Here is a 24,285-nt window from a genome sequence, read left to right as displayed (position 1 = left end):
GAAACGTGCTATTTACATGGAATCTTTTTTCGATTTTTTTGCTTCCTTCATTCTGATTGGTCAATGCATTTGTCATATCCTTAGGATCGTCTCTACAACCATCCCTTGTATTACAATAGAGTCCGAAAGCACTTTTGAGAATGTAAGCATTTTCAAGACTAAGCAGTGAGGGATATGAACACTTTTTCGAGAGAAGAATGGATAATTTAAATTCTAGTATAATAAAACAGTTATTGTTTGGGTATTTCTGGAAATAGCACTTTTATTGTCCCCCTTGACATTATACAATTATTGCCCTCGTTCCGGGTTGACATGAATATTTGACCACCCGAGAGGTGTCATGTCACCCGAGGGCGTAGCCCGAGGGTGACATGACACCTCAAGGGTGGGCAAATATTCATGTCAACCCGGAACAAGGGCAGTAATTGTTTTATTATACCGAAAAAAACATAAGTGAATCAATTTTGGTATCAATAAGTTTATTTATTACTAGACTATCAACAGTTTTTAAGAAAATTTATTTCATTAATTCATCAACTATTCAACAAATGCTCAATTGTAATCAACCTATAGCCATAGGATTCTAACCTGACCACTGATGTCTATACTCATTTTGTTCAATATGTATTTCTTCAAACCATATTTTAGACTGTTCAACGAAGATCGTTTAAGAGGTACCCCATCGTCTTTCTGGGCCCCGGCATAAAATTCTCCCAGTCGAACGTTCAATGTATGGACGTCGAAGTTTTCAAAATCCTTTGGTCTACCTGTTGCAGATAGGAAATGTATAAAGGAATCCACGGCCCCATTGATGACCCTTTTGGTGTTTTTAGAATCCTTTTCTTGCAATAATTTCGCCATTTCCTCCACTGTTGGCAGACGATAGCGTCCGCCGGCAGCCATTGTTGTTATCGAGCAGAATACTCGGAACTCCTCTGATTCGACTACTTTTGAAGACGTTACGGAAGAGAGTTCCGAGTTGGGGCTCACGAGAGGGTGACATAACGATTTTGGAGGGCTCACGAGAGGGTGACATTATGATATTCAGAGGGTGACATGATGTTTCGAAAGCGACAGCAAGTAAATAATGAATTATTTAGAAATTTGTGGTTGACATAACGAATGTTTTTAATCACGTGACATGGTTTTCACTAATCAGAAGCTGTGATACAAGTCTGAGGTATAATAATAACTATTGCCCTCGGCTTCGCCTCGGAAAATACATGTAGTTCATGTCTTGGGGGACAATTAAAGTGGTATTTTCCTCACACTTATACAATAACTGTATAAACGAATCATTGCTACTTAATAGTAAGAATTTGGTACATATTTCATGGCGACCCAATACAAACCAACAGATATGGTCCTGTTTTTCATTAAAACTTCTTACAGGACAGATTGTTCAAAAATAGGGCTACTCCTTCATGACAACAGGACAATGACTATATATAGTTGGTGAGACCAAACCCAGCAATAGTAGGCAGAGTCATGTAGGTGGTAAACCTGTAACTAAATTAAGTCTGGTATTTCAGTTTAATTTGTTATATTTATGGTTCTCCTTATCAACAAATGTTGTACAGTATCTCATTGTACAATAATGGTTGTACTTGATTTGATGTTGTACAGTATCTCACTGTACAATAATGGTTGTACTTGATTTGATGTTGTACAGTATCTCACTGTACAATAATGTTTGTACTTGATTTGATGTTGTACAGTATCTCATTGTACAATAATGGTTGTACTTGATTTGATGTTGTACAGTATCTCACTGTACAATAATGGTTGTACTTGATTTGATGTTGTACAGTATCTCACTGTACAATAATGGTTGTACTTGATTTGATGTTGTACAGTATCTCACTGTACAATAATGGTTGTACTTGATTTGATGTTGTACAATATCTCACTGTACAATAATGTTTGTACTTGATTTGTTGTTGTACAGTATCTCACTGTACAATAATGGTTGTACTTGATTTGATGTTGTACAGTATCTCACTGTACAATAATGGTTGTACTTGATTTGATGTTGTACAGTATCTCACTGTACAATAATGGTTGTACTTGATTTGTTGTTGTACAGTATCTCACTGTACAATAATGGTTGTACTTGATTTGATGTTGTACAATATCTCACTGTACAATAATGGTTGTACTTGATTTGATGATGTACAGTATCTCACTGTACAATAATGGTTGTACTTGATTTGATGTTGTACAGTATCTCACTGTACAATAATGGTTGTACTTGATTTGATGTTGTACAGTATCTCACTGTACAATAATGTTTGTACTGGATTTGATGTTGTACAGTATCTCACTGTACAATAATGGTTGTACTTGATTTGATGATGTACAGTACATGTATCTCACTGTACAATATTGTTTGTACTTGATTTGATGATGTACAGTATCTCACTGTACAATATTGTTTGTACTTGATTTGTTGTTGTACAGTATCTCACTGTACAATAATGTTTGTACTTGATTTGATGTTGTACAGTATCTCACTGTACAATAATGGTTGTACTGGATTTGATGTTGTACAGTATCTCACTGTACAATAATGGTTGTACTTGATTTGATGTTGTACAATATATCACTGTACAATAATGTTTGTACTTGATTTGATGATGTACAGTATCTCACTGTACAATAATGGTTGTACTGGATTTGATGTTGTACAGTATCTCACTGTACAATAATGGTTGTACTTGATTTGATGATGTACAGTACATGTATCTCACTGTACAATATTGTTTGTACTTGATTTGATGATGTACAGTATCTCACTGTACAATATTGTTTGTACTTGATTTGTTGTTGTACAGTATCTCACTGTACAATAATGTTTGTACTTGATTTGATGTTGTACAGTATCTCACTGTACAATAATGGTTGTACTGGATTTGATGTTGTACAGTATCTCACTGTACAATAATGGTTGTACTTGATTTGATGTTGTACAATATCTCACTGTACAATATTTGTAATGATATATTTCAGTAATTAGTTTTACTTTTGTATAGGGATCTCTTTCTGCCTGTGAGTTTCTACTACTGAATGGTGCTAAGTTAGCACGGAAGGACAAAAACGGGCGGACACCATTACACCATGCCACTATGAACGGTAACACTGGGTAGGTAATCTCTGTCAACACGGCTCTAACTTCCTGCTGTTTGGGGTGTAAGTCACTTGTAGAAACAGATTGGTTGTATGGGTAGTTTGCATAAGAAGCCTGTAAGATTGGAAGTGCCAGAGTCCATTTATCTAGTGCCCTGTCATTATTATTGTTCATACATCTTTATAGTTAAAGAACTCCATAACAGCATCATTAGATATATAACTACAAATTATTAAACATCAATGAGTATAATTTTTGTTGTTGTATTTGTCTGAAGACAGTATTTGTTTGAATTTGAACTATGATTTTATTTTTCACACCGACAATTTGACATTGAATTTGTATTCTACCATTGTATATTAGGATTCAAACAGCCATTGATTACCCCTACTCAGAAAACTTGTAGAATTACCCCTATTCAGAAAACTTGTAGAATTACCCATACTCAGAAAACTTGTAGACGTATACCCATACTCAGAAAACTTCTAGACTTACCCCTACTCAGAAAACTTGTAGAGTTATCCCTACTCAGAAAACTTGTAGAGTTATCCCTACTCAGAAAACTTCTATAAAGTCAATTTAAAAACTACTGAAATTACCACTGTAATTTAACTACAGAGATGTAGATCGTCCTATCACACAGAAGTCATCAGTGTTCTAGTCTGAAATAGAACAGAAATCAGAGTTCCAACTTTCAAGTTGGTATTAGGAAGAAATGAACTGAAAAAAATCCTTTAATTAGAATAGAATCGGATCACAAATATCATCACAGATTTGTCGTCATGGTTACGAACAACATGTTTGACAAGATCCCCTCGATAAGGAGAAAGAAGTCATTATGATAGATGATTTATTTTAAATCTGTCTGGACTAACTAGATACATTGTCATTGTTCAACGTTCAGGGATTCTTTACATGCTCTGATTGGTTTTGTTCTGCATTTACAGACAAGTTTGCCAGTTTCTGAAGAGAGGGGCTGACCTCCACTCCAAGGACAAAGATGGACAGGTAACAAATGTCATTGCCCCTGTCTTTGAATATTTATTACTGTAGTCCAAGTAACAGTAATTTAAGTTCAACACAAGGACTGTATGAATTGTGCTGTACCTCAAAAACAGCTGAGATTTGTCACTTGGTTATACTTATTGCTTCATTTGTTGTAATAACCCAGTTAGCCATGTTGATGATACTGGTAACCCTATTATGTTAGGTTGGATAAATTTACTTTATATGACTGGAAACTTCTAGAACTATAAATGGAAACATATATCATCAGTAAGTTATATGTTACCATGAATAATTTACATATTGAGGTTGTCAGATTAGTTTATGTGTTACTGTTACTATAAATAGAATTACAGTGAATTATCCCTTTTATTTAAAACTAAACAATACCAGTTTATAATCTATGTATATATACAGTAAAACATGTTTAGTACGAACACGCTTATAGCGAATTTATGGCTATTGCTAAGTGATTCTGATTCCCCAGCTATTCTCCCTCTTACTTCTATGTAATTCTGTAATTATATTGCGAATTTCACATAGCGAAATATTGTCTATAACGAACCAATTTAGCGGTCCCGACGGCTGAAATTCCATGTTATTTTAACACTATCACCGTGTTATCAATAGGCACCCGAGGGCATGTTTCAGGGTATATATTTGTACGGCGATTGAATCGGTGAGTTATGTTTTCGATGACCCCTGACTAAAGTGAGTTGTTTTGTCGATGTTTATGTCAAGTTGTTAATCCATTCTTAGATGTCTAATTAGTGTGTACACAGTACATGTATGATCCGCAATGGCTTTATCATCAAGCGATTGAGAGCTAGTGAAAACGAGACTTCCGGGGTAAAGGTCACCGCGACCGATTTCGTCAGTATTATAAATGTTTTGGACAGTGAAGACGAGGAGAAGATAGAGACAGAGGAGGAACATTCCGTAATCAATGGTGCTACGGCGAGTGATTATTTACAAGAGATAAGCCATTTTCTGGAGTCCCAATATGATATGTCAGATGTTTTTAGTACTTTGTACACACTTGCCTCACACGAAAAGTTTCGGCAGAAAATTATAACTGACTTAAGATAGATCTAATTGAATCGTTTTTAATTAGTACTTGCTTGTAATTTTATTTTAATATTTTCATACAGCGAAGTTTTTAGGAAAAAACAATGAAATTCGTAATACACGTAATACGAACTATCAATATAACGAACCGGTTCAGTTGGTCCCCTGGGATTCGTTATAACCGTGTTTTACTGTACATATATATATAGATATAGATTTGAATTTCCTGTCGTAGTTGTACCGAGAGAAATATATATAATATATGTACAATTTGTATCCATGTATGTAAATACATTGCAATCCAGGTATTCTATATCACCTTATAGACGACTTCCACAATGATCATGTCAGGGTATTGGCCGACCATAACTGCGCCATTGAAACGTTCTTTATTAAGAACGCCGATGTGGCGCAGCGGTATAAGCTGCGGGTATTTCTGGCTAGGCGATTGGGTGCCGTAGATCGTGAGTTCGAGGCCCGGTCTGGGCACGAGTCAAAAAGTTGTCTTCCTTCGTCATTTGTGTTGCTAAGTTATATATCTATATTTATTAGCACAATGTATCATATACACTATGTGTTGGTGATCGAAGATATGGATTTGAATTTCCTGTCGTAGTTGTACCGAGAGAAATACATATACAATGTATATATATATATGTATATAGTTTGTAAGGTGAGCAGGTCAATATCTAGGTCATCATTTTTATAATTATGTTTACTTGTCCTACCAGGTGTAATTTTCTACCATGTCATTTGATGACATTTATGTAATTTTGATGTGGTCTTGATGATTTAACCTGATTTATTTGTTACAGGATCCTTTAGCCATAGCCGTGAGTACGGCCAACGCCGATATAGTTACACTGTAAGTAACCTGTTGCATAATTTATCATATAACTATTCACCATGACATATAGCCATATCATAAATAATGTAAGCCACAAACTCTTTATGACATCACCTGATTGTCTCTGCAGAGAAAAAACATACAGTCCAAGTCAAAGTTTGCTTGTCTGGTATAGAAATGAATTTGAAAGTTTTTACTTACATTCTCAAGTTATTTGATAAACAGAATCTTATACTCAAGACTATATAATATGGAATTTATTAAAGTAAAGGCTGGTGGCATATCAAATTTTGTTAATAAAGATTTAACCATATATGACCTAATAAGGGCGAAGGGCGTGGGTAATTGAAACTGGGGGCGCCCTTATTAAGATTCATTATTCTGAAGTTTTATGAAACGGACTATAGCTTATAGCAGAATACCCAAGGCTGTTGAATCGGTAAAATATTAACTAATAAAATATTCCAGATTAAGATATCTTTTCATTATCATATATTAAGCTTAAACATCACTTGAATTTTCCTGTTAACTTGTAAACCATGCCAGTTGTTCTTTAGACCAGAGAATGTGTGTTCCACCATTTACATGTATGTTCAAATGGAACGCTTTTGTGTTCTATTTATAGACACAGGTGATTTCCCAGATCATATCAGACATCGTTTTCTTTGACCTAATAATTGATTTACAATGTCTTTTACTAATACTTTCTGTTCTGAACAACAGTTAGTTAACAACATGAATTAAGTCTTTTACTTTATCTTAAATAAGGATGGTAAGTTATTATTTGTATGTGTATTTAGAGCGGACCTTTGCATTCAACTCGTTGAAACTTGCTGATTTTTCCAATCGAAGCAGAGATAGATAAATTGGTTATTTTTTCTGTATTTCTGAAATACTCACTTGACGTTAGCTATTCATGCACAGATTCTCCTATAACAGCAGAAAACGCTTAAATTGCGTTGATCGGTCCTTTCAAAATTACGCCATCAAGTTGACGTGGAGTAATCACAAAGAGATGACCTCATTACTGATTCCCGCATTTTTTGCCACTATTAATATTTCAATGTTTTTAAGTTTATGAAATGCAATAAAAAGAAAATTGAATGGTTTCCCGTTAAATATAACATATATTTCACTTGTATGACAGAATATTTCGATATTTTTCACTCGTGCTTCCCACTCATAATGATATTGATATTCTGTCATACTCGTGAAATATATGTTATATTGCATGGGAAAACCATTCAATGTCCTCTATATATGGATTGCAATAACTGATATAAAATCTCTAAAACGATGCTCTGATTTACAGATTGAGATTAGCGAAGTTGAATGAGGAGATGAAAGAGTCCGGAGGAGGATTCAACAACCCAGGTCAGTGTTACTACCACACTATAATAGACCCATAACTATGTTAACTCTTCATGAAACTCCCCAGGGAACCGATACAGACAGTTAACTCTTCATCAAACACTCCCTAGGGAACTGATACAGACACTTACTCTTCATCAAACACTCCCCAGGGAACCGATACAGACATTTAACTCTTCATCAAACACTCCCCAGGGAACTGATACAGACAGTTAACTCTTCATCAAACACTCCCCAGGGAACCGATACAGACAGTTAACTCTTCATCAAACACTCCCCAGGGAACCGATACAGACAGTTAACTCTTCATCAAACACTCCCCAGGGAACCGATACAGACAGTGAACCGATACAGACAGTTAACTCTTCATCAAACACTCCCCAGGGAACCGATACAGACAGTTAACTCTTCATCAAACACTCCCCAGGGAACCGATACAGACAGTTAACTCTTCATCAAACACTCCCCAGGGAACCGATACAGACAGTTAACTCTTCATCAAACACTCCCCAGGGAACCGATACAGACAGTTAACTCTTCATCAAACACTCCCCAGGGAACCGATACAGACAGTTAACTCTTCATCAAACACTCCTTAGGGAACTGATACAGACAGTTAACTCTTCATCAAACACTCCCCAGGGAACTGATACAGACAGTTAACTCTTCATCAAACACTCCCTAGGGAACCGATACAGACAGTTAACTCTTCATCAAACACTCCCTAGGGAACCGATACAGACAGTTAACTCTTCATCAAACACTCCCCAGGGAACCGATACAGACAGTTAACTCTTCATTAAACACTCCCTAGGGAACTGATACAGACAGTTAACTCTTCATCAAACACTCCCCAGGGAACCGATACAGACAGTTAACTCTTCATCAAACACTCCCCAGGGAACTGATACAGACAGTTAACTCTTCATCAAACGCTCCCCAGGGAACCGATATAGACAGTTAACTCTTCATCAGACACTCCCCAGGGAACCGATACAGACAGTTAACTCTTCATCAGACACTCCCCAGGGAACCGATACCGACACTTAACTCTTCATCAAACACTCCCCAGGGAACCGATACAGACAGTTAACTCTTCATCAGACACTCCCCAGGGAACCGATACAGACACTTAACTCTTCATCAGACACTCCCCAGGGAACCGATACAGACAGTTAACTCTTCATCAGACACTCCCCAGGGAACCGATACAGACAGTTAACTCTTCATCAGACACTCCCCAGGGAACCGATACAGACACTTAACTCTTCATCAGACACTCCCCAGGGAACCGATACAGACAGTTAACTCTTCATCAGACACTCCCCAGGGAACCGATACAGACAGTTAATATTCATCAAACACTCCCCAGGGAACCGATACAGACAGTTAACTCTTCATCAAACACTCCCCAGGGAACCGATACAGACAGTTAACTCTTCATCAAACACTCCCCAGGGAACCGATACAGACAGTTAACTCTTCATCAAACACTCCCCAGGGAACCGATACAGACAGTGAACCGATACAGACAGTTAACTCTTCATCAAACACTCCCCAGGGAACCGATACAGACAGTTAACTCTTCATCAAACACTCCCCAGGGAACCGATACAGACAGTTAACTCTTCATCAAACACTCCCCAGGGAACCGATACAGACAGTTAACTCTTCATCAAACACTCCCCAGGGAACCGATACAGACAGTGAACCGATACAGACAGTTAACTCTTCATCAAACACTCCCCAGGGAACCGATACAGACAGTTAACTCTTCATCAAACACTCCCCAGGGAACCGATACAGACAGTTAACTCTTCATCAGACACTCCCCAGGGAACCGATACAGACACTTAACTCTTCATCAGACACTCCCCAGGGAACCGATACAGACAGTTAACTCTTCATCAGACACTCCCCAGGGAACCGATACAGACAGTTAATATTCATCAAACACTCCCCAGGGAACCGATACAGACAGTTAACTCTTCATCAAACACTCCCCAGGGAACCGATACAGACAGTTAACTCTTCATCAAACACTCCCCAGGGAACCGATACAGACAGTTAACTCTTCATCAAACACTCCCCAGGGAACCGATACAGACAGTTAACTCTTCATCAAACACTCCCCAGGGAACTGATACAGACACTTAACTCTTCATTAAACACTCTCCAGGGAACTGATACAGACAGTATATTTCTTGATTAGGTTACAGACTTAGAGGTTTTTGAGAAATCACCATGTGTTAATTAGCTGGAATACAGTAGCACGTAGTCGGAATTAGTTGATTCAACAAAATATTACAGATAAGCTATTTGGTCTGAAAAAGATCACCATTATGCAACTTGTAGTTATGACAGGTGAGGTTTTGGTTTAAATTTAGAAAAAATATTTACAGATGTTGCAATAAAAATTTAGGCCTAAATTCTGGCATAGTATAATAATATTTTATTTCTGTTGTTCAGGAGATGATACCTTTCAAGATGTGTTCCGAGATTTCAGCAACATGGCGTCAAACAATCCAGAGAAACTGAAGCGGACAAACACTGCGAGCAGTAGCTCTAACCCGACCTAGCTCTCACCATGTCCAGAGACAGTTGTCTCCCTTGGGCAGGCCCAGTGTAATCACAGGACAGAGGGAGATATGAGTTATCTCCTCCTGATTCCCTGTTATAGCATTATAGGAACACTTAGATGTGTGTAATACAGAATGGAACCTTGTAAATCAACACTTTAGTTTACCATCAGTCTATTTCATAATTACTATATTCAGCTTCTCAAAATCCACTGAATTTCATTCAAATTTCGTTTAAAACATCCCCCTAGAATATTGAGAGGATCCAGGTTTTCTCGTTTGTTGTGTTCACCACTAAAAGACATAAAAGAGGTCCTGACTAATTTCAAATATCTTCTCCCAAATGTAGGTATTTTGCATATATGGATAGCACAAATTTTGAATGAGTATTTTTTGTCATGGTGTGCAAATTACCACGACACAAAATGTTTTTCAATACACATGTGTAGAAAACAAATCTTGTATTTCATATGGAAAAGTGGTTGAAGTTCCTGTGTATATCCAGCAGATGGTGGGTAGTTAAGGTGTGGATTTACTTGGTTCCATATTAGAATGTTAATGGTGATATAGAATTATCTGCTGATTGTTACCTAGTAACACTGTGGTCGTTGCTCTGTTGTTTTTATTGTGTTATACGTAAAAAATGCCAAATGTATATATATATATACCACAGTCTGTATGTGTTGTACAGTAAGTTTTATAGTGATCTTACATGTATGAGCCAGTCGAACTGTAACTAATCCATGGTACCTCCTACTTACCTAAGGCCCACGACTGATGGGGATAGTACCACCTACATACCCAGGTCTGATGGGGATAGTACCACCTACATACCAAGGTCTGATGGTGATAGTACCACCTACATACCCAGGTCTGATGGGGATAGTACCACCTACATACCCAGGTCTGATGGGGATAGTACCACCTACATACCCAGGTCTGATGGGGATAGTACCACCTACATACCCAGGTCTGATGGGGATAGTACCACCTACATACCCAGGTCTGATGGTGATAGTACCACCTACATACCCAGGTCTGATGGGGATAGTACCACCTACATACCCAGGTCTGATGGGGATAGTACCACCTACATACCCAGGTCTGATGGGGATAGTACCACCTACATACTCAGGTCTGATTGGGGTAGTACCACCTACATACCCAGGTCTGATGGTGATATTACCACCTACATACCCAGGTCTGATGGGGATAGTACCACCTACATACCCACGACTGATGGTGATAGTACCACCTACATACCCACGACTGATGGTGATAGTACCACCTACATACCCAGGTCTGATGGGGATAGTACCACCTACATACCAAGGTCTGATGGGGATAGTACCACCTACATACCCAGGTCTGATGGGGATAGTACCACCTACATACCCACGACTGATGGTGATAGTACCACCTACATACCCACGACTGATGGTGATAGTACCACCTACATACCCAGGTCTGATGGGGACAGATATATCTATGGTACCACCTACATACACAAGGTCTGATGGGGATAGTACCACCTACATACACAGATCTGATGGGGACAGGTATATCTATGGTACCACCTACATATCCAGGTCTGATGGGGACAGATATATCTATGGTACCACCTACATACACAAGGTCTGATGGGGACCGATATATCTATGGTACCACCTATATACCCAGGTCTGATGGGGACAGATGTATCTATGGTACCACCTACATATCCAGGTCTGATTGGGAAAGATACATCTATGGTACCACCTATATACCCAGGTCTGATGGGGATAGTACCACCTACATACCCAGGTCTGATGGGGATAGTACCACCTACATACCCAGGTCTGATGGGGATAGTACCACCTACATACCCAGGTCTGATGGGGACAGATGTATCTATGGTACCACCTACATACACAAGGCCCAGGTCTGATAGGGAAGGGCAAATCAGTTTTGGCTTAAATTTTTGATATTTTTGTTAATATATTTGAATTTAATTGATACCAGATTTTTTGTAAAATTGCATGCAAAATAATTATTTTTATAACTCGGAAAATTAGTATCTTTTATTTTAATTTTTGCTACATTTGGAGCTAGTTACCTTCCCATTACTGTTAATGTATCATTTACTTCCTTAATTGTTAATGTATTATTTATTGTGGTGTTATAAAATTTTAGTGCATTAGTAATTGTAACAAATAAGCACAGTTATAATAAGTTGGTTCAGCTACATTATTTGCTATAGAAATGGTATACACAGATCATAATTCAGTGCAATGCTCCCAGTGAGAAAATTAAGATTACTTCTAAAATGTTTTAGTGACAGGACCAAATGATTGTAGCCATTGGGTTAAAGTGCCTGACATAGACATGTTACGTAACAGGATTTCAGATTCATGTGTAATGGAACAAGACCAGATCAGTTCTATCCTATATTGACTTGACTGTCAATTCCATTTTAAATCCTTGTCAGTGTTTAATCATTCGTCAATGATTGTAGAGTGGGTATTGGTATGTGTGTATATGAGTACCTGAAGAATTGGTTACGGCATTCACTGGCACATAAATGTAATTATTTAACTTGTAAATAATACTACCACCAATAGTAGCCTGTAAATGTGATGATAAATGATTATGTTTCAATTTCTTAATTATTTAATTAACAGATGATATGCAGTGAAAGGTGCCATCAATTAAGAGCTGCATAAACATTGAATTGTTTTATTGATGATCACAAGATCAACAAAAAAAATCTTAATATAATGAGATTATTGCTTTTTGTCTTTATATTTTTAATGAAATGAGGACATTAGTTATATTAATTACAATTCACTTCTTATACACTGTATACAGGAGCCACACATATAAACTGTATACAGGGGCCACACATATAAACTGTATACAGGGGTCACACACATAAACTGTATACAGGGGCCACACACAACAACAGTGTACAGGGGCCACACATATACACTGTGTACAGGGGCCACACACATCAACAGTGTACAGGGGCCACACACATAAACTGTATACAGGGGCCACACATACACACTGTGTACAGGGGCCACACATATAAACTGTGTACATGGGCCACACATACACTGTGTACAGGGGCCACACACATACACTGTGTACAGGGGCCACACATACACACTGTGTACAGGGGCCACACATATAAACTGTGTACAGGGGCCACACATACACTGTGTACAGGGGCCACACATACACTGTGTACAGGGGCCACACATACACACTGTGTACAGGGGCCACACATATAAACTGTGTACAGGGGCCACACATATAAACTGTGTACAGGGGCCACACACATACACTGTATACAGGGGCCACACATACACACTGTGTACAGGGGCCACACATATACACTGTGTACATGGGACACACATACACTGTGTACAGGGGCCACACACATACACTGTGTACAGGGGCCACACACATACACTGTGTACAGGGGCCACACATACACTGTGTACAGGGGCCACACATATACACTGTATACAGGGGCCACACACATACACTGTATACAGGGGCCACACACATACACTGTATACAGGGGCAACACATACACTGTGTACAGGGGCCACACATATGCACTGTATACAGGGGCCACACACATACACTGTATACAGGGGCCACACATATACACTGTATACAGGGGCCACTCACATACACTGTGTACAGGGGTCACACATATAAACTGTATACATGGGCCACACACATACACTGTATACAGGGGTCACACATATAAACAGTGTACAGGGGCCACACATATACACTGCGTACAGGGGCCACACACATACACTGTATAGGGTCCACACACATACACTGTAAACAGGGGTCACACACATAGACTGTGTACAGGGGCCACACATATAGACTGTGTACAGGGGCCACACACATACACTGTACAGGGGCCTCACACATACGCTGTATACAGGGGCCTCACACATATAGACTGTGTACAGGGGCCACACACATACACTGTACAGGGGCCTCACACATACGCTGTATACAGGGGCCTCACACATATAGACTGTGTACAGGGGCCACACATATACACTGTATACAGGGGCCACACACATACACTGTATACAGGGGCCTCACATATACACTGTGTACAGGGGCCTCACACATACACTGTGTACAGGGGCCACACACATACACTGTACATGGGCCACACACATACACTGAATAGGGGGGCCACACATATACACTGTATACAGGGGCCACACACATAAACTGTATACAGGGGCCACACACATACACAGTATACAGGGGCCACACATAAACTGTATACAGGGGCCACACATATACACTGTGTACAGGGGCCACACACATACACTGTATACAGGGGCCACACATACACTGTATACAGGGGCCACACATACACTGTATACAGGGGCCACACACATACACTGTATACAGGGGCCACACATACACTGTGTACAGGGGCCTCACATATACACTGTATACAGGGGCCATACATACACTGTATACAGGGGCCACACACATACACTGTGTACAGGGGTCACACATAAACTGTATACAGGGGCCACACACATACACTGTATACAGGGGCCACACATTCACTGTATACAGGGGCCACACATACACTGTATACAGGGGCCACACATACACTGTATACAGGGGCCTCACATATACACTGTATACAGGGGCCACACATATACACTGTATACAGGGGCCACACGCATACACTGTATAGGGTCCACACACATACACTGTATACAGGGGCCACACACATAAACTGTGTACAGGGGCCACACAGACACTGTATACAGGGGCCACACGCATACACTGTATAGGGGCCACACACATACACTGTGTACAGGGGCCACACATATACACTGTGTACAGGGGCCTCACATATGGCCCTCACATATACGCTGTGAAAAATAATTGTCTTGTGTATATCAAACTGTTGAAGTAAATTAATATATCTATAATGTTTTGCTATGCAGTACAGTACAACTGTAGTATATTTGTATGTGTCCAGCTGCTGTAGTCTGGAGTAGGGTAATCTAGGATAATCTTAGATTATAGAGGACACCCGTCTATAGTATAACTTAGAATCCTGATGAATCCTAATGCTCTAAATGTATTGAACTACACATGTAGTTTCAGTGTTACTATGTCACGTTGCCTGATGTGGACTGTTTTACTCGTATATAAAGAGTATATATAATTTTTGTTACAAATTGTGGGGAGACACCTGAGCCTGTCAGTAAATTAGAAAAAATTGACGTGGCAAGGAAATGTGTATTTATGATGTATGATCTGATCACATAGGTGATTAACGTTGGACACCATGTATTTTTATTTAGTGTCCGTACAGAAGGCACATGGACCAAACTGGATCTGCTTTCACTGTCTGTCTTTCCTTCGTTCCCATTGCCTCCCTGTTAAATCTTCTATCATATATCATTAAAGTATGAAGTAGAATGCTAGTTATTTAACAATGTTTTCTTAATGTATCCTCCCCTAATGCTAGTTATTTAACAATGTTTTCTTAATGTATCCTCCCCTAATCATTCTTTATTGTCCTGGAATATAACTTATAATAATCCTGATACATATCTACATGATGTGATACTTTGGTGCCTGGACAGTACTCTATGTCCGATCAATGAAAATACTCCACGCTGGCCATAATTTAATATGTATCCTAATTACATACATCCTCTAGTGAACAATGAGTTTTTGAAGACCAAGCATAACCCTTATGAATATAATGCGTAATAGTAATAATTGTGGTATGAGGACAAATTTGCAATCTCGTGGTCTTTTTACCAATTTTAAGTACATGTATGTATTGTTAACTGATGTATTTACTATCCATGATACATTGATTATATTTACTGTTCATGATTATTGATTACAAATTAGTTCATATTGTAGAAGTTTTATCACACAATATTTCATAGAAATTCATTATGTTGATATGTTAGAAGCATTATAATAAGATCCAGGGTATTAGCCACACCTGTATACAGCCTACAGGATCAATTTTTATATTCAATTTCAGAAAACCTGCACCAGTAGATTGCCAGCTAGTGATAATTTAAAAGATGTAAAATTCATATTCATAGATGTATTTATTTTACAAATCAAAGGCGTATTTTTGGTGATATTAGTTCATGGCTGCGAGCCTAAGACTGTATTTTTCTTTTTGTTCCTTTTTTTTTCTTTTGTATCTGATATTTTGTGCAAACAAATAACGACATAATACCCCAAATTTTTCTACATTTATGTAAAATTAAAATCTCCAGATAGGTGTAAATAATCTGATGCAGGTAATTAGTCCCTGACAGACATACATCATGCTAATATATAGTGTACATATGGCTACATCCTTAAGCATCGTACATCTTCCTGTCTCAATAAAAACAAATGTAATTACCAACCCTTTGTGCCATATCACTGTATAATGTGTACTTATAGACATTGGGACAAGACATGATAAATGTATAAAGAGGATATTATTTTGTCTCAGAAACCAGGACACCAGCTGATAAATTAGGATCCAAGTAAGTTCAGTCCCTGTGAACAGGAGAGTGTCACAAAAGGAAACAACATTAAGTGATGAGATTACAGTTGATGTAACAGATAAACAATTTTATAAGGTAAATTGTTTTGATTACTGTATGTTCAGATAGGTCAAACAGGTAGGTTTATTGTCGGGACACTGGGGAGGTAACTGAAAGTCATGATATTAAGTATTAGGAAAGTAGGTAATTATGTTGTTAAGATTTATACATTGTGTTTTAATATACAGCCATGCTGTTGTAACCAGATTTGATTTTATTGGAAACATTTTACAGCTTGCCATTATTTCTAGTAATATGTTTGTGTGACCAGTCATTTGATGGTGTGTTATTTGTGACAGTCGTCGCGTGTGACCAGTCATTTGATGGTGTGTTATTTGTGACGGTCGTCGCGTGTGACCAGTCATTTGATGGTGTGTTATTTGTGACGGTCGTCGCGTGTGACCAGTCATTTGATGGTGTGTTATTTGTGACGGTCGTCGCGTGTGACCAGTCATTTGATGGTGTGTTATTTGTGACGGTCGTCGCGTGTGACCAGTCATTTGATGGTGTGTTATTTGTGACGGTCGTCGCGTGTGACCAGTCATTTGATGATGTGTTATTTGTGACTGTCGTCGCGTGTGTTATTTGTGACGGTCGTCACGTGTAAATGTTGTACGTTGTTGTATATGCTGACCTCCATTGGATAGGTCAGCTATCTAATTCCCCAATCCGTGATATTCCTATATAAAATGGAGTGCAATTCTAGCCTAACGTTTATTATTTCTAACATATCTGTATATATTGTTAATATGGCATTAGAGACATATTATTTCTATTTTACCATGTGTGAAATTTTATTCTTTACAATTAAATACGTGGTGGTATTTATTGAGCTGTTTTTGGAAGACTTTTGGTAACATTTCAACTCCAATAAGGCCACACTTGTTTTTTTCTGTTTTGCATCTGCATGCTGGTAGGTTTTTGGGCAATTTTGAAAAACTTACCTTCATAATTTAATAGAAAACCAGTAAAATTCACAAAATGAAATTGATCCCAGATGAGCGACCATTCAACCAGCACACTCCTTAAAGCAACCTTATTTAACAGCTAGTTTAAAGTCAGGATTTGAAGTAGCTTAAGTTAAACAATTAATTTTTTCATACCTCTTGTAAAATGTAGCACAGAATCATAATTTTTGTTGCTTTTTTTAAGCTTGCTGGCTGGTAGATTTTTGAAACCTCGAAGGACACAAAACAGAAAAAAAACAACTGTGGCCTGATATTCACATTATTATGTGCAATGTGTTAGATTCTATTTTCTGGCTAAGTGATCAGGATTTCATATTAATGTATTTATATTTCTTACAAATGCAGAAATTTTTCTATGATTTTAGATAGAGCAATTATTAAGATTTTTACAGGTATTCTTCTCCAACACAACTCTAATGACACCAGTTTTGTCATAATCTACTCACCAACTACAAATTGGATGATTCAATAGCGGGTATGGATATGGGTATGGGGGCGACCCTCAATAACTACAGTACGGGGCGACCCAAACCAACTACAGTACGGGGCGACCCTCACTGACTACAGTACAGGGTGACCCACACCGACTACAGTACGGGGCGACCCACACCGACTACAGTACGGGGCGACCCTCAATAACTACAGTACGGGGCGACCCTCAATAACTACAGTACGGGGCGACCCAAACCAACTACAGTACGGGGCGACCCAAACCGACTACAGTACAGGGCGACCCACACCGACTACAGTACGGGGCGACCCACAACGACTACAGTACGAGGCGACCCTCAATAACTACAGTACGGGGCGACCCTCAAAAACTACAGTACGAGGCAACCCACACCGACTACAGTACAGGGTGACCCACAAAGACTACAGCACGAGGCGACCCTCAATAACTACAGTACGAAGCGACCCTCAATAACTACAGTACGGGGCGACCCACACCGACTACAGTATGGGGCGACTCTCAATAACTACAGTACGAGATGACCCTCAAAAACTACAGTACGAAGCGACCCTCATCGACTACAGTACAGGGTGACCCACATCGACTACAGTACGGGGCGACCCACACCGACTACAGTACGGGGCGACCCACACCGACTACAGTACGGGGCGACCCTCAATAACTACAGTACGAGGCGACCCTCAATAACTACAGTACGGGGCGACCCTCCCTCAATAACTACAGTACGGGGCAACCCACACCGACTACAGTACGGGGCGACTCTCAATAACTACAGTACGGGGCGACCCTCAATCACTACAGTACGAGGCGACCCTCAATAACTACAGTACGGGGTGACCCTCAATAACTACAGTACGAGGCGACCCTCAATAACTACAGTACGAGGCGACCCTCAATAACTACAGTACGAGGCGACCCTCAATAACTACAGTACGAGGCGACCCTCACTGACTACAGTACGAGGCGAACCCACACCGACTACAGTACGAGGCGACCCTCACTGACTACAGTACGGGGTGACCCACACAGACTACAGTACGGGGCGACCCACACAGACTACAGTATGAGGCGACCCTCAATAACTACAGTACGGGGCGACCCTCACCGACTACAGTACAGGGGCGACCCTCACCGACTACAGTACAGGGCGACCCTCACCGACTACAGTACCGGGCGACCCACACCGACTACAGTACAGGGCGACCCACATCGACTACAGTACAGGGCTACCCACATCGACTACAGTATGGGGCGACCCACACCGACTACAGTACGGGGTGACCCACACTGACTACAGTACGGGGCGACCCTCACTGACTACAGTACGGGGCGACCCTCACTGACTACAGTACGGGGCGACCCTCACAACTACAGTACGGGGCGACCCTCACTGACTACAGTACGAGGCAACCCACACCAACTACAGTACGGGGCGACCCACACCGTCTACAGTACGGGGCGACCCACACCAACTACAGTACGGGGCGACCCACACAGACTACAGTATGGGGCGACCCACACAGACTACAGTACGAGGCAACCCTCACTGACTACAGTACGGGGCGACCCTCATCGACTACAGTACAGGGTGACCCACATCGACTACAGTACAGGGTGACCCACACCGACTACAGTACAGGGCGACCCACACCGACTACAGTACAGGGCGACCCTCACAGCTGCAGGAAGGGGCGACCCAAACCAACTACACTGGGCTTACTATCCTTTGGCCCCTCGGGGGTCAGAGTCACCATTTATGCTGTTTTTGCAATTATGAATGTTTTTTTTTTATTGTGTTAAAACCCCCTTTGTTACTGTTTTCAGTTTACAGCTACAAACACTACAGTAGTTGCTCTGTTCCATAGTGACTTATATTATTTACTTTACATGAGGGTAACTCTACTTCATTTCTGCTTGTAATCAAATCTGAATTCCATTCCTATCAGTTCCTTTAAAACCGAGATCAATATTTAAACTTCATATATTGTATTATAATTAACCTAAAAAACATGTGTATGTGTATGTTTTGGTTCAACATCTTAAAAGGCTTCATGGCGACCAAAAGAACAAATTGGGAAATAAAAAATGCATGTGGCCAAGTCAAGAAAAGGGAGGGTTTTTGGAATTAGTTCCTATGTTGTATCACTCACATTGAACTTTGTCAGTAGAATGTATGACTCGTGACATGTCTCCAGAATATTTTAGTTAAGCCTTTAAATGCCTGTTCAGATTTAGGTGAGCACAGATCTTAGGACCAATGCTATTTGTAGTCCATGTTAATAAATTTATTATCTTTATCAAATTATTGAGTTGATAACAAATTTATATAATTGAAAGGTGTCTGGACCAAGCATTTTACAAATGGTTTATTGTGAAGTCAAAAGAAATTTGCCACTAAATTCTCCGTATTGGATGCATCCATTGAAATATAACTTGTTAGTCACAATAATGACATTTGAATCAACCTGTATACAGCTGGGTTTTTTTTTCAGTTAACAAATGGTGAGGGTTAATTTTCATAGCAAACATTCTGAGACAGCAGTGATGTTGATGATATGTGTGTACACCATCTTTATCAACAGGTTAGCACCAATCCGGCGCCTGCTAATGTAAGGTTATTGTCCTTATCCTCGTAATAATGTACCCATACATACTATGTTCATGAATAATGTGTTTCATTTTTTATATATTATGTTAATTAACATGGTTTTTTTATTAGTAACCAAGTTAAAATTTGAAGCTTATTGTACATGTCTGCATTATAAGTCTCTAGTCATTCTAACTGTCTAAAATGGAATTCAGTGTTCTGCTCACACACAAAAAAATATGTCATTAAAACTGAAAAATAAACCTGCTTCAAAGAAAATTATTGGTTTTGTCATCGTTTTTCTTTGTCACTGTTAGCTTACCTGGCCCATATGACCGATCAAGTGAACTTATACTGTTGAACAATGTCAGTCGTCATTTGCTGAGGTGATGTGGAAATTCATGTAATCCCCAGCATCCCTTATTTTCAGTGTCATGGTACTGGACCACAAATCCTGGTATTCTATTGGCGAAGGCCGAGCTGTTCACTGGGATCTGACTATATACTAAGTTCATTAAAGTTAGACTTATACTTTTTGAGCAAATTGGATCCCAATGTAAATGTTGATGAGGACACCACTGCCTGTGATACAGAAGCTGGCAGAAAAGTAACAATATAGTCTCAGCCACAGGCCATCTACATCTAGTGATGAAGTATTCAGCTCTCGAGTGGACCAGCTATAGATAATATAGATAATAATAATAAGTTTGCTGGGTTTATTGTCTGAGGGTATACATATTGGTCAATTTAATGCTGGGATTATTGTCGGAGGGTATACATATTGGTCAATTTAATGCTGGGATTATTGTCGGAGGGTATACATATTGGTCAATTTAATGCTGGGATTATTGTCGGAGGGTATACATATTGGTCAATTTAATGCTGGGATTATTGTCGGAGGGTATACATATTGGTCAATTTAATGCTGGGTTTATTGTCGGAGGGTATACATATTGGTCAATTTAAAGTCACACTTGTTAAAGTCACAATATTGTATCATTTTTTCAAAATTTTATTCATTTTCAAAGATCATGATACAGAACAATAAATCGGCAACCAAACAGAATAATGATATATAAAGCTACAATGCTGAGTGAATTTGATATAAGTCGTGTAAAAATGACTAAGGGAGACAACCAGGACATTTTATAAACAAATTGTCTCCCTTATGTCACATCATGCATATAATGTAGTTTGAAATTTTTTTTTAATGTCAAATTTTAAATTTTAAAATGAGATTTGTTGTTTTCCCTTAAATGTGTACACATAATCCTGACTATTGACATTGATCTATAGCATTAAAAAACAAACATGCGAGTATACAGACCATTCAATTATTGAACAGAAACTTTATAATAGTAAATCCGACATATGTATCTTTGTAATCTATATTGGAAGGTAGCAGTAACATCCTGAAATCTTGAGGACAGTTTAGCTTCTTCTCTATACAAAGTAAAACCGGCAGATTCAGCCACATTGATCTGTATATTATAACGAACCATTTCATAAATCAAGAACATCGCAAGTGAAACCACTTCTTTATCTAATTCAAAATTAAAAAGATTATTGAATTTAAAAGCACTTGGTCTTTATAACATATTAAAAACAGTTTTAAAACTAGAAAAATCTTGGTAAAACATGAAGTGCCTGTTCCTCACTTTATTTATAAATGACCACAAACAACTTATACATATATACATATACTATACATATATACATACATATATAGTTGTATAATAAATCAGTCCAGTTGTATAATAAATAGGTATTTGAGGACAAATGAGGTTTTTTTCTTGTCATTAATGAAAACTTTAAGTTAGTATGTAGTAGTGTAAAAGTCTAAATAATATGTGTCAAAGGTCAAAACAGGATTGAATTGAGTAAATTTGGCCAAGGTTCTGAGGTTCCATCAAGTTAAGATAAATGCAATAAACTTCTGAACAAATGATTAACAAATATATAGGGTACCTGTACCTGCAGATGTCGCTTATATCTTCTATATATTCAATGTTATTCCTACATTACATAGAAAACACAAACATAGGCCTTACTGCTGGTTGTATTACTGTATCCTAAACATAGAGAAAACAAACATGGACCTTACTGCTGGTTGTGATACTGTATCCTAAACATAGAGAACACAAACATGGACCTTACTGCTTGTTGTATTACTGTATCCTAAACATAGAGAAAACAAACATGGACCTTACTGCTGGTTGTGATACTGTATCCTAAACATAGAGAACACAAACATGGACCTTACTGCTGGTTGTGATACTGTATCCTAAACATAGAGAACACAAACATGGACCTTACTGCTTGTTGTATTACTGTATCCTAAACATAGAGAAAACAAACATGGACCTTACTGCTGGTTGTGATACTGTATCCTAAACATAGAGAACACAAACATGGGCCTTACTGCTGGTTGTATTACTGTATCCTAAACATAGAGAACACAAACATGGACCTTACTGCTGGTTGTATTACTGTATCCTAAACATAGAGAACACAAACATGGGCCTGACAGCTGGTTGTGATACTTTATCCTAAACATAGAGAAAACAAACATGGGCCTTACTGCTGGTTGTATTACTGTATCCTAAACATAGAGAACACAAACATGGGCCTGACAGCTGGTTGTGTTACTGTATCCTAAACATAGAGAACACAAACATGGGCCTTACTGCTGGTTGTGATACTGTATCCTAAACATAGAGAACACAAACATGGACCTTACTGCTTGTTGTATTACTGTATCCTAAACATAGAGAACACAAACATGGGCCTTACTGCTGGTTGTATTACTGTATCCTAAACATAGAGAACACAAACATGGACCTTACTGCTGGTTGTGATACTGTATCCTAAACATAGAGAACACAAACATGGACCTTACTGCTTGTTGTATTACTGTATCCTAAACATAGAGAACACAAACATGGGCCTTACTACTGGTTGTGTTACTGTATCCTAAACATAGAGAACACAAACATGGACCTTACTGCTTGTTGTATTACTGTATCCTAAACATAGAGAACACAAACATGGGCCTGACAGCTGGTTGTGTTACTGTATCCTAAACATAGAGAACACAAACATGGGCCTTACTGCTGGTTGTGATACTGTATCCTAAACATAGAGAACACAAACATGGACCTTACTGCTGGTTGTGTTACTGTATCCTAAACATAGAGAACACAAACATGGACCTTACTGCTGGTTGTATTACTGTATCCTAAACATAGAGAACACAAACATGGGCCTTACTGCTGGTTGTGATACTGTATCCTAAACATAGACAACACAAACATGGACCTTACTGCTGGTTGTGTTACTGTATCCTAAACATAGAGAACACAAACATGGACCTTACTGCTGGTTGTGTTACTGTATCCTAAACATAGAGAACACAAACACGGGCCTGGCAGCTGGTTGTGTTACTGTATCCTAAACATAGAGAACACAAACATGGGCCTTACTGCTGGTTGTGTTACTGTATCCTAAACATAGAGAACACAAACATGGGCCTGACAGCTGGTTGTGTTACTGTATCCTAAACATAGAGAACACAAACATGGGCCTGACAGCTGGTTGTGTTACTGTATCCTAAACATAGAGAACACAAACATGGACCTTATGTC

At 38.9% G+C, this 24,285-nt stretch overlaps 2 protein-coding genes and 1 long non-coding RNA gene across 5 annotated transcripts in view; 2 read left to right on the top strand and 1 right to left on the bottom strand.

Moving 5' to 3' along the window:
- The window catches only part of LOC117344624 (arf-GAP with coiled-coil, ANK repeat and PH domain-containing protein 2-like), a 91,863-nt gene extending 81,852 nt beyond the window's left edge, over nt 1–10,011 (top strand). For all 3 annotated transcript variants that reach the window (XM_033907447.1, XM_033907448.1, XM_033907446.1), the window contains 5 exons: nt 3,033–3,142; nt 4,075–4,135; nt 6,016–6,065; nt 7,360–7,421; nt 9,888–10,011. In XM_033907447.1, the coding sequence (XP_033763338.1) occupies nt 3,033–3,142; nt 4,075–4,135; nt 6,016–6,065; nt 7,360–7,421; nt 9,888–9,997 (393 nt within the window). In that variant the 3' untranslated portion in view covers nt 9,998–10,011. The remainder of the gene's footprint in view (nt 1–3,032; nt 3,143–4,074; nt 4,136–6,015; nt 6,066–7,359; nt 7,422–9,887) is intronic.
- A 734-nt stretch (nt 10,012–10,745) lies between these two features.
- LOC117344626 (formin-2-like) lies at nt 10,746–11,988 on the top strand. The gene is made up of 2 exons (XM_033907451.1): nt 10,746–11,450; nt 11,822–11,988. The coding sequence occupies exons 1-2, from the start codon at nt 10,775–10,777 to the stop codon at nt 11,959–11,961; spliced, it is 816 nt and encodes a 271-aa protein (XP_033763342.1). The 5' UTR covers nt 10,746–10,774; the 3' UTR covers nt 11,962–11,988.
- Nucleotides 11,187–11,952, bottom strand: LOC117344627. The gene is made up of 3 exons (XR_004536232.1): nt 11,900–11,952; nt 11,253–11,710; nt 11,187–11,219 (listed from the first exon to the last, which is right to left on the bottom strand). It is a non-coding gene; the product is annotated as an uncharacterized LOC117344627 (long non-coding RNA).
- Nucleotides 11,989–24,285: the final 12,297 nt, after the last annotated feature.

Source organism: Pecten maximus, chromosome 16 (assembly GCF_902652985.1).
Source record: "Pecten maximus chromosome 16, xPecMax1.1, whole genome shotgun sequence".
Classification (NCBI taxonomy): domain Eukaryota; kingdom Metazoa; phylum Mollusca; class Bivalvia; order Pectinida; family Pectinidae; genus Pecten; species Pecten maximus.
The sequence above is the reverse complement of the archived record's forward strand: the minus strand, read 5'-3'. Positions and strand labels throughout refer to the sequence as shown.

Excerpts from the sequence above, each read along its gene's own strand:
- LOC117344626 (XM_033907451.1), top strand. The coding sequence starts at position 10,775 with ATGGGGATAGTACCACCTACATACCCAGGTCTGATGGGGATAGTACCA. Across the intron at positions 11,451-11,821 it reads ACTGATGGTGATAGTACCAC|CTACATACCCAGGTCTGATG; the intron begins CTACATACCCAG and ends GGATAGTACCAC.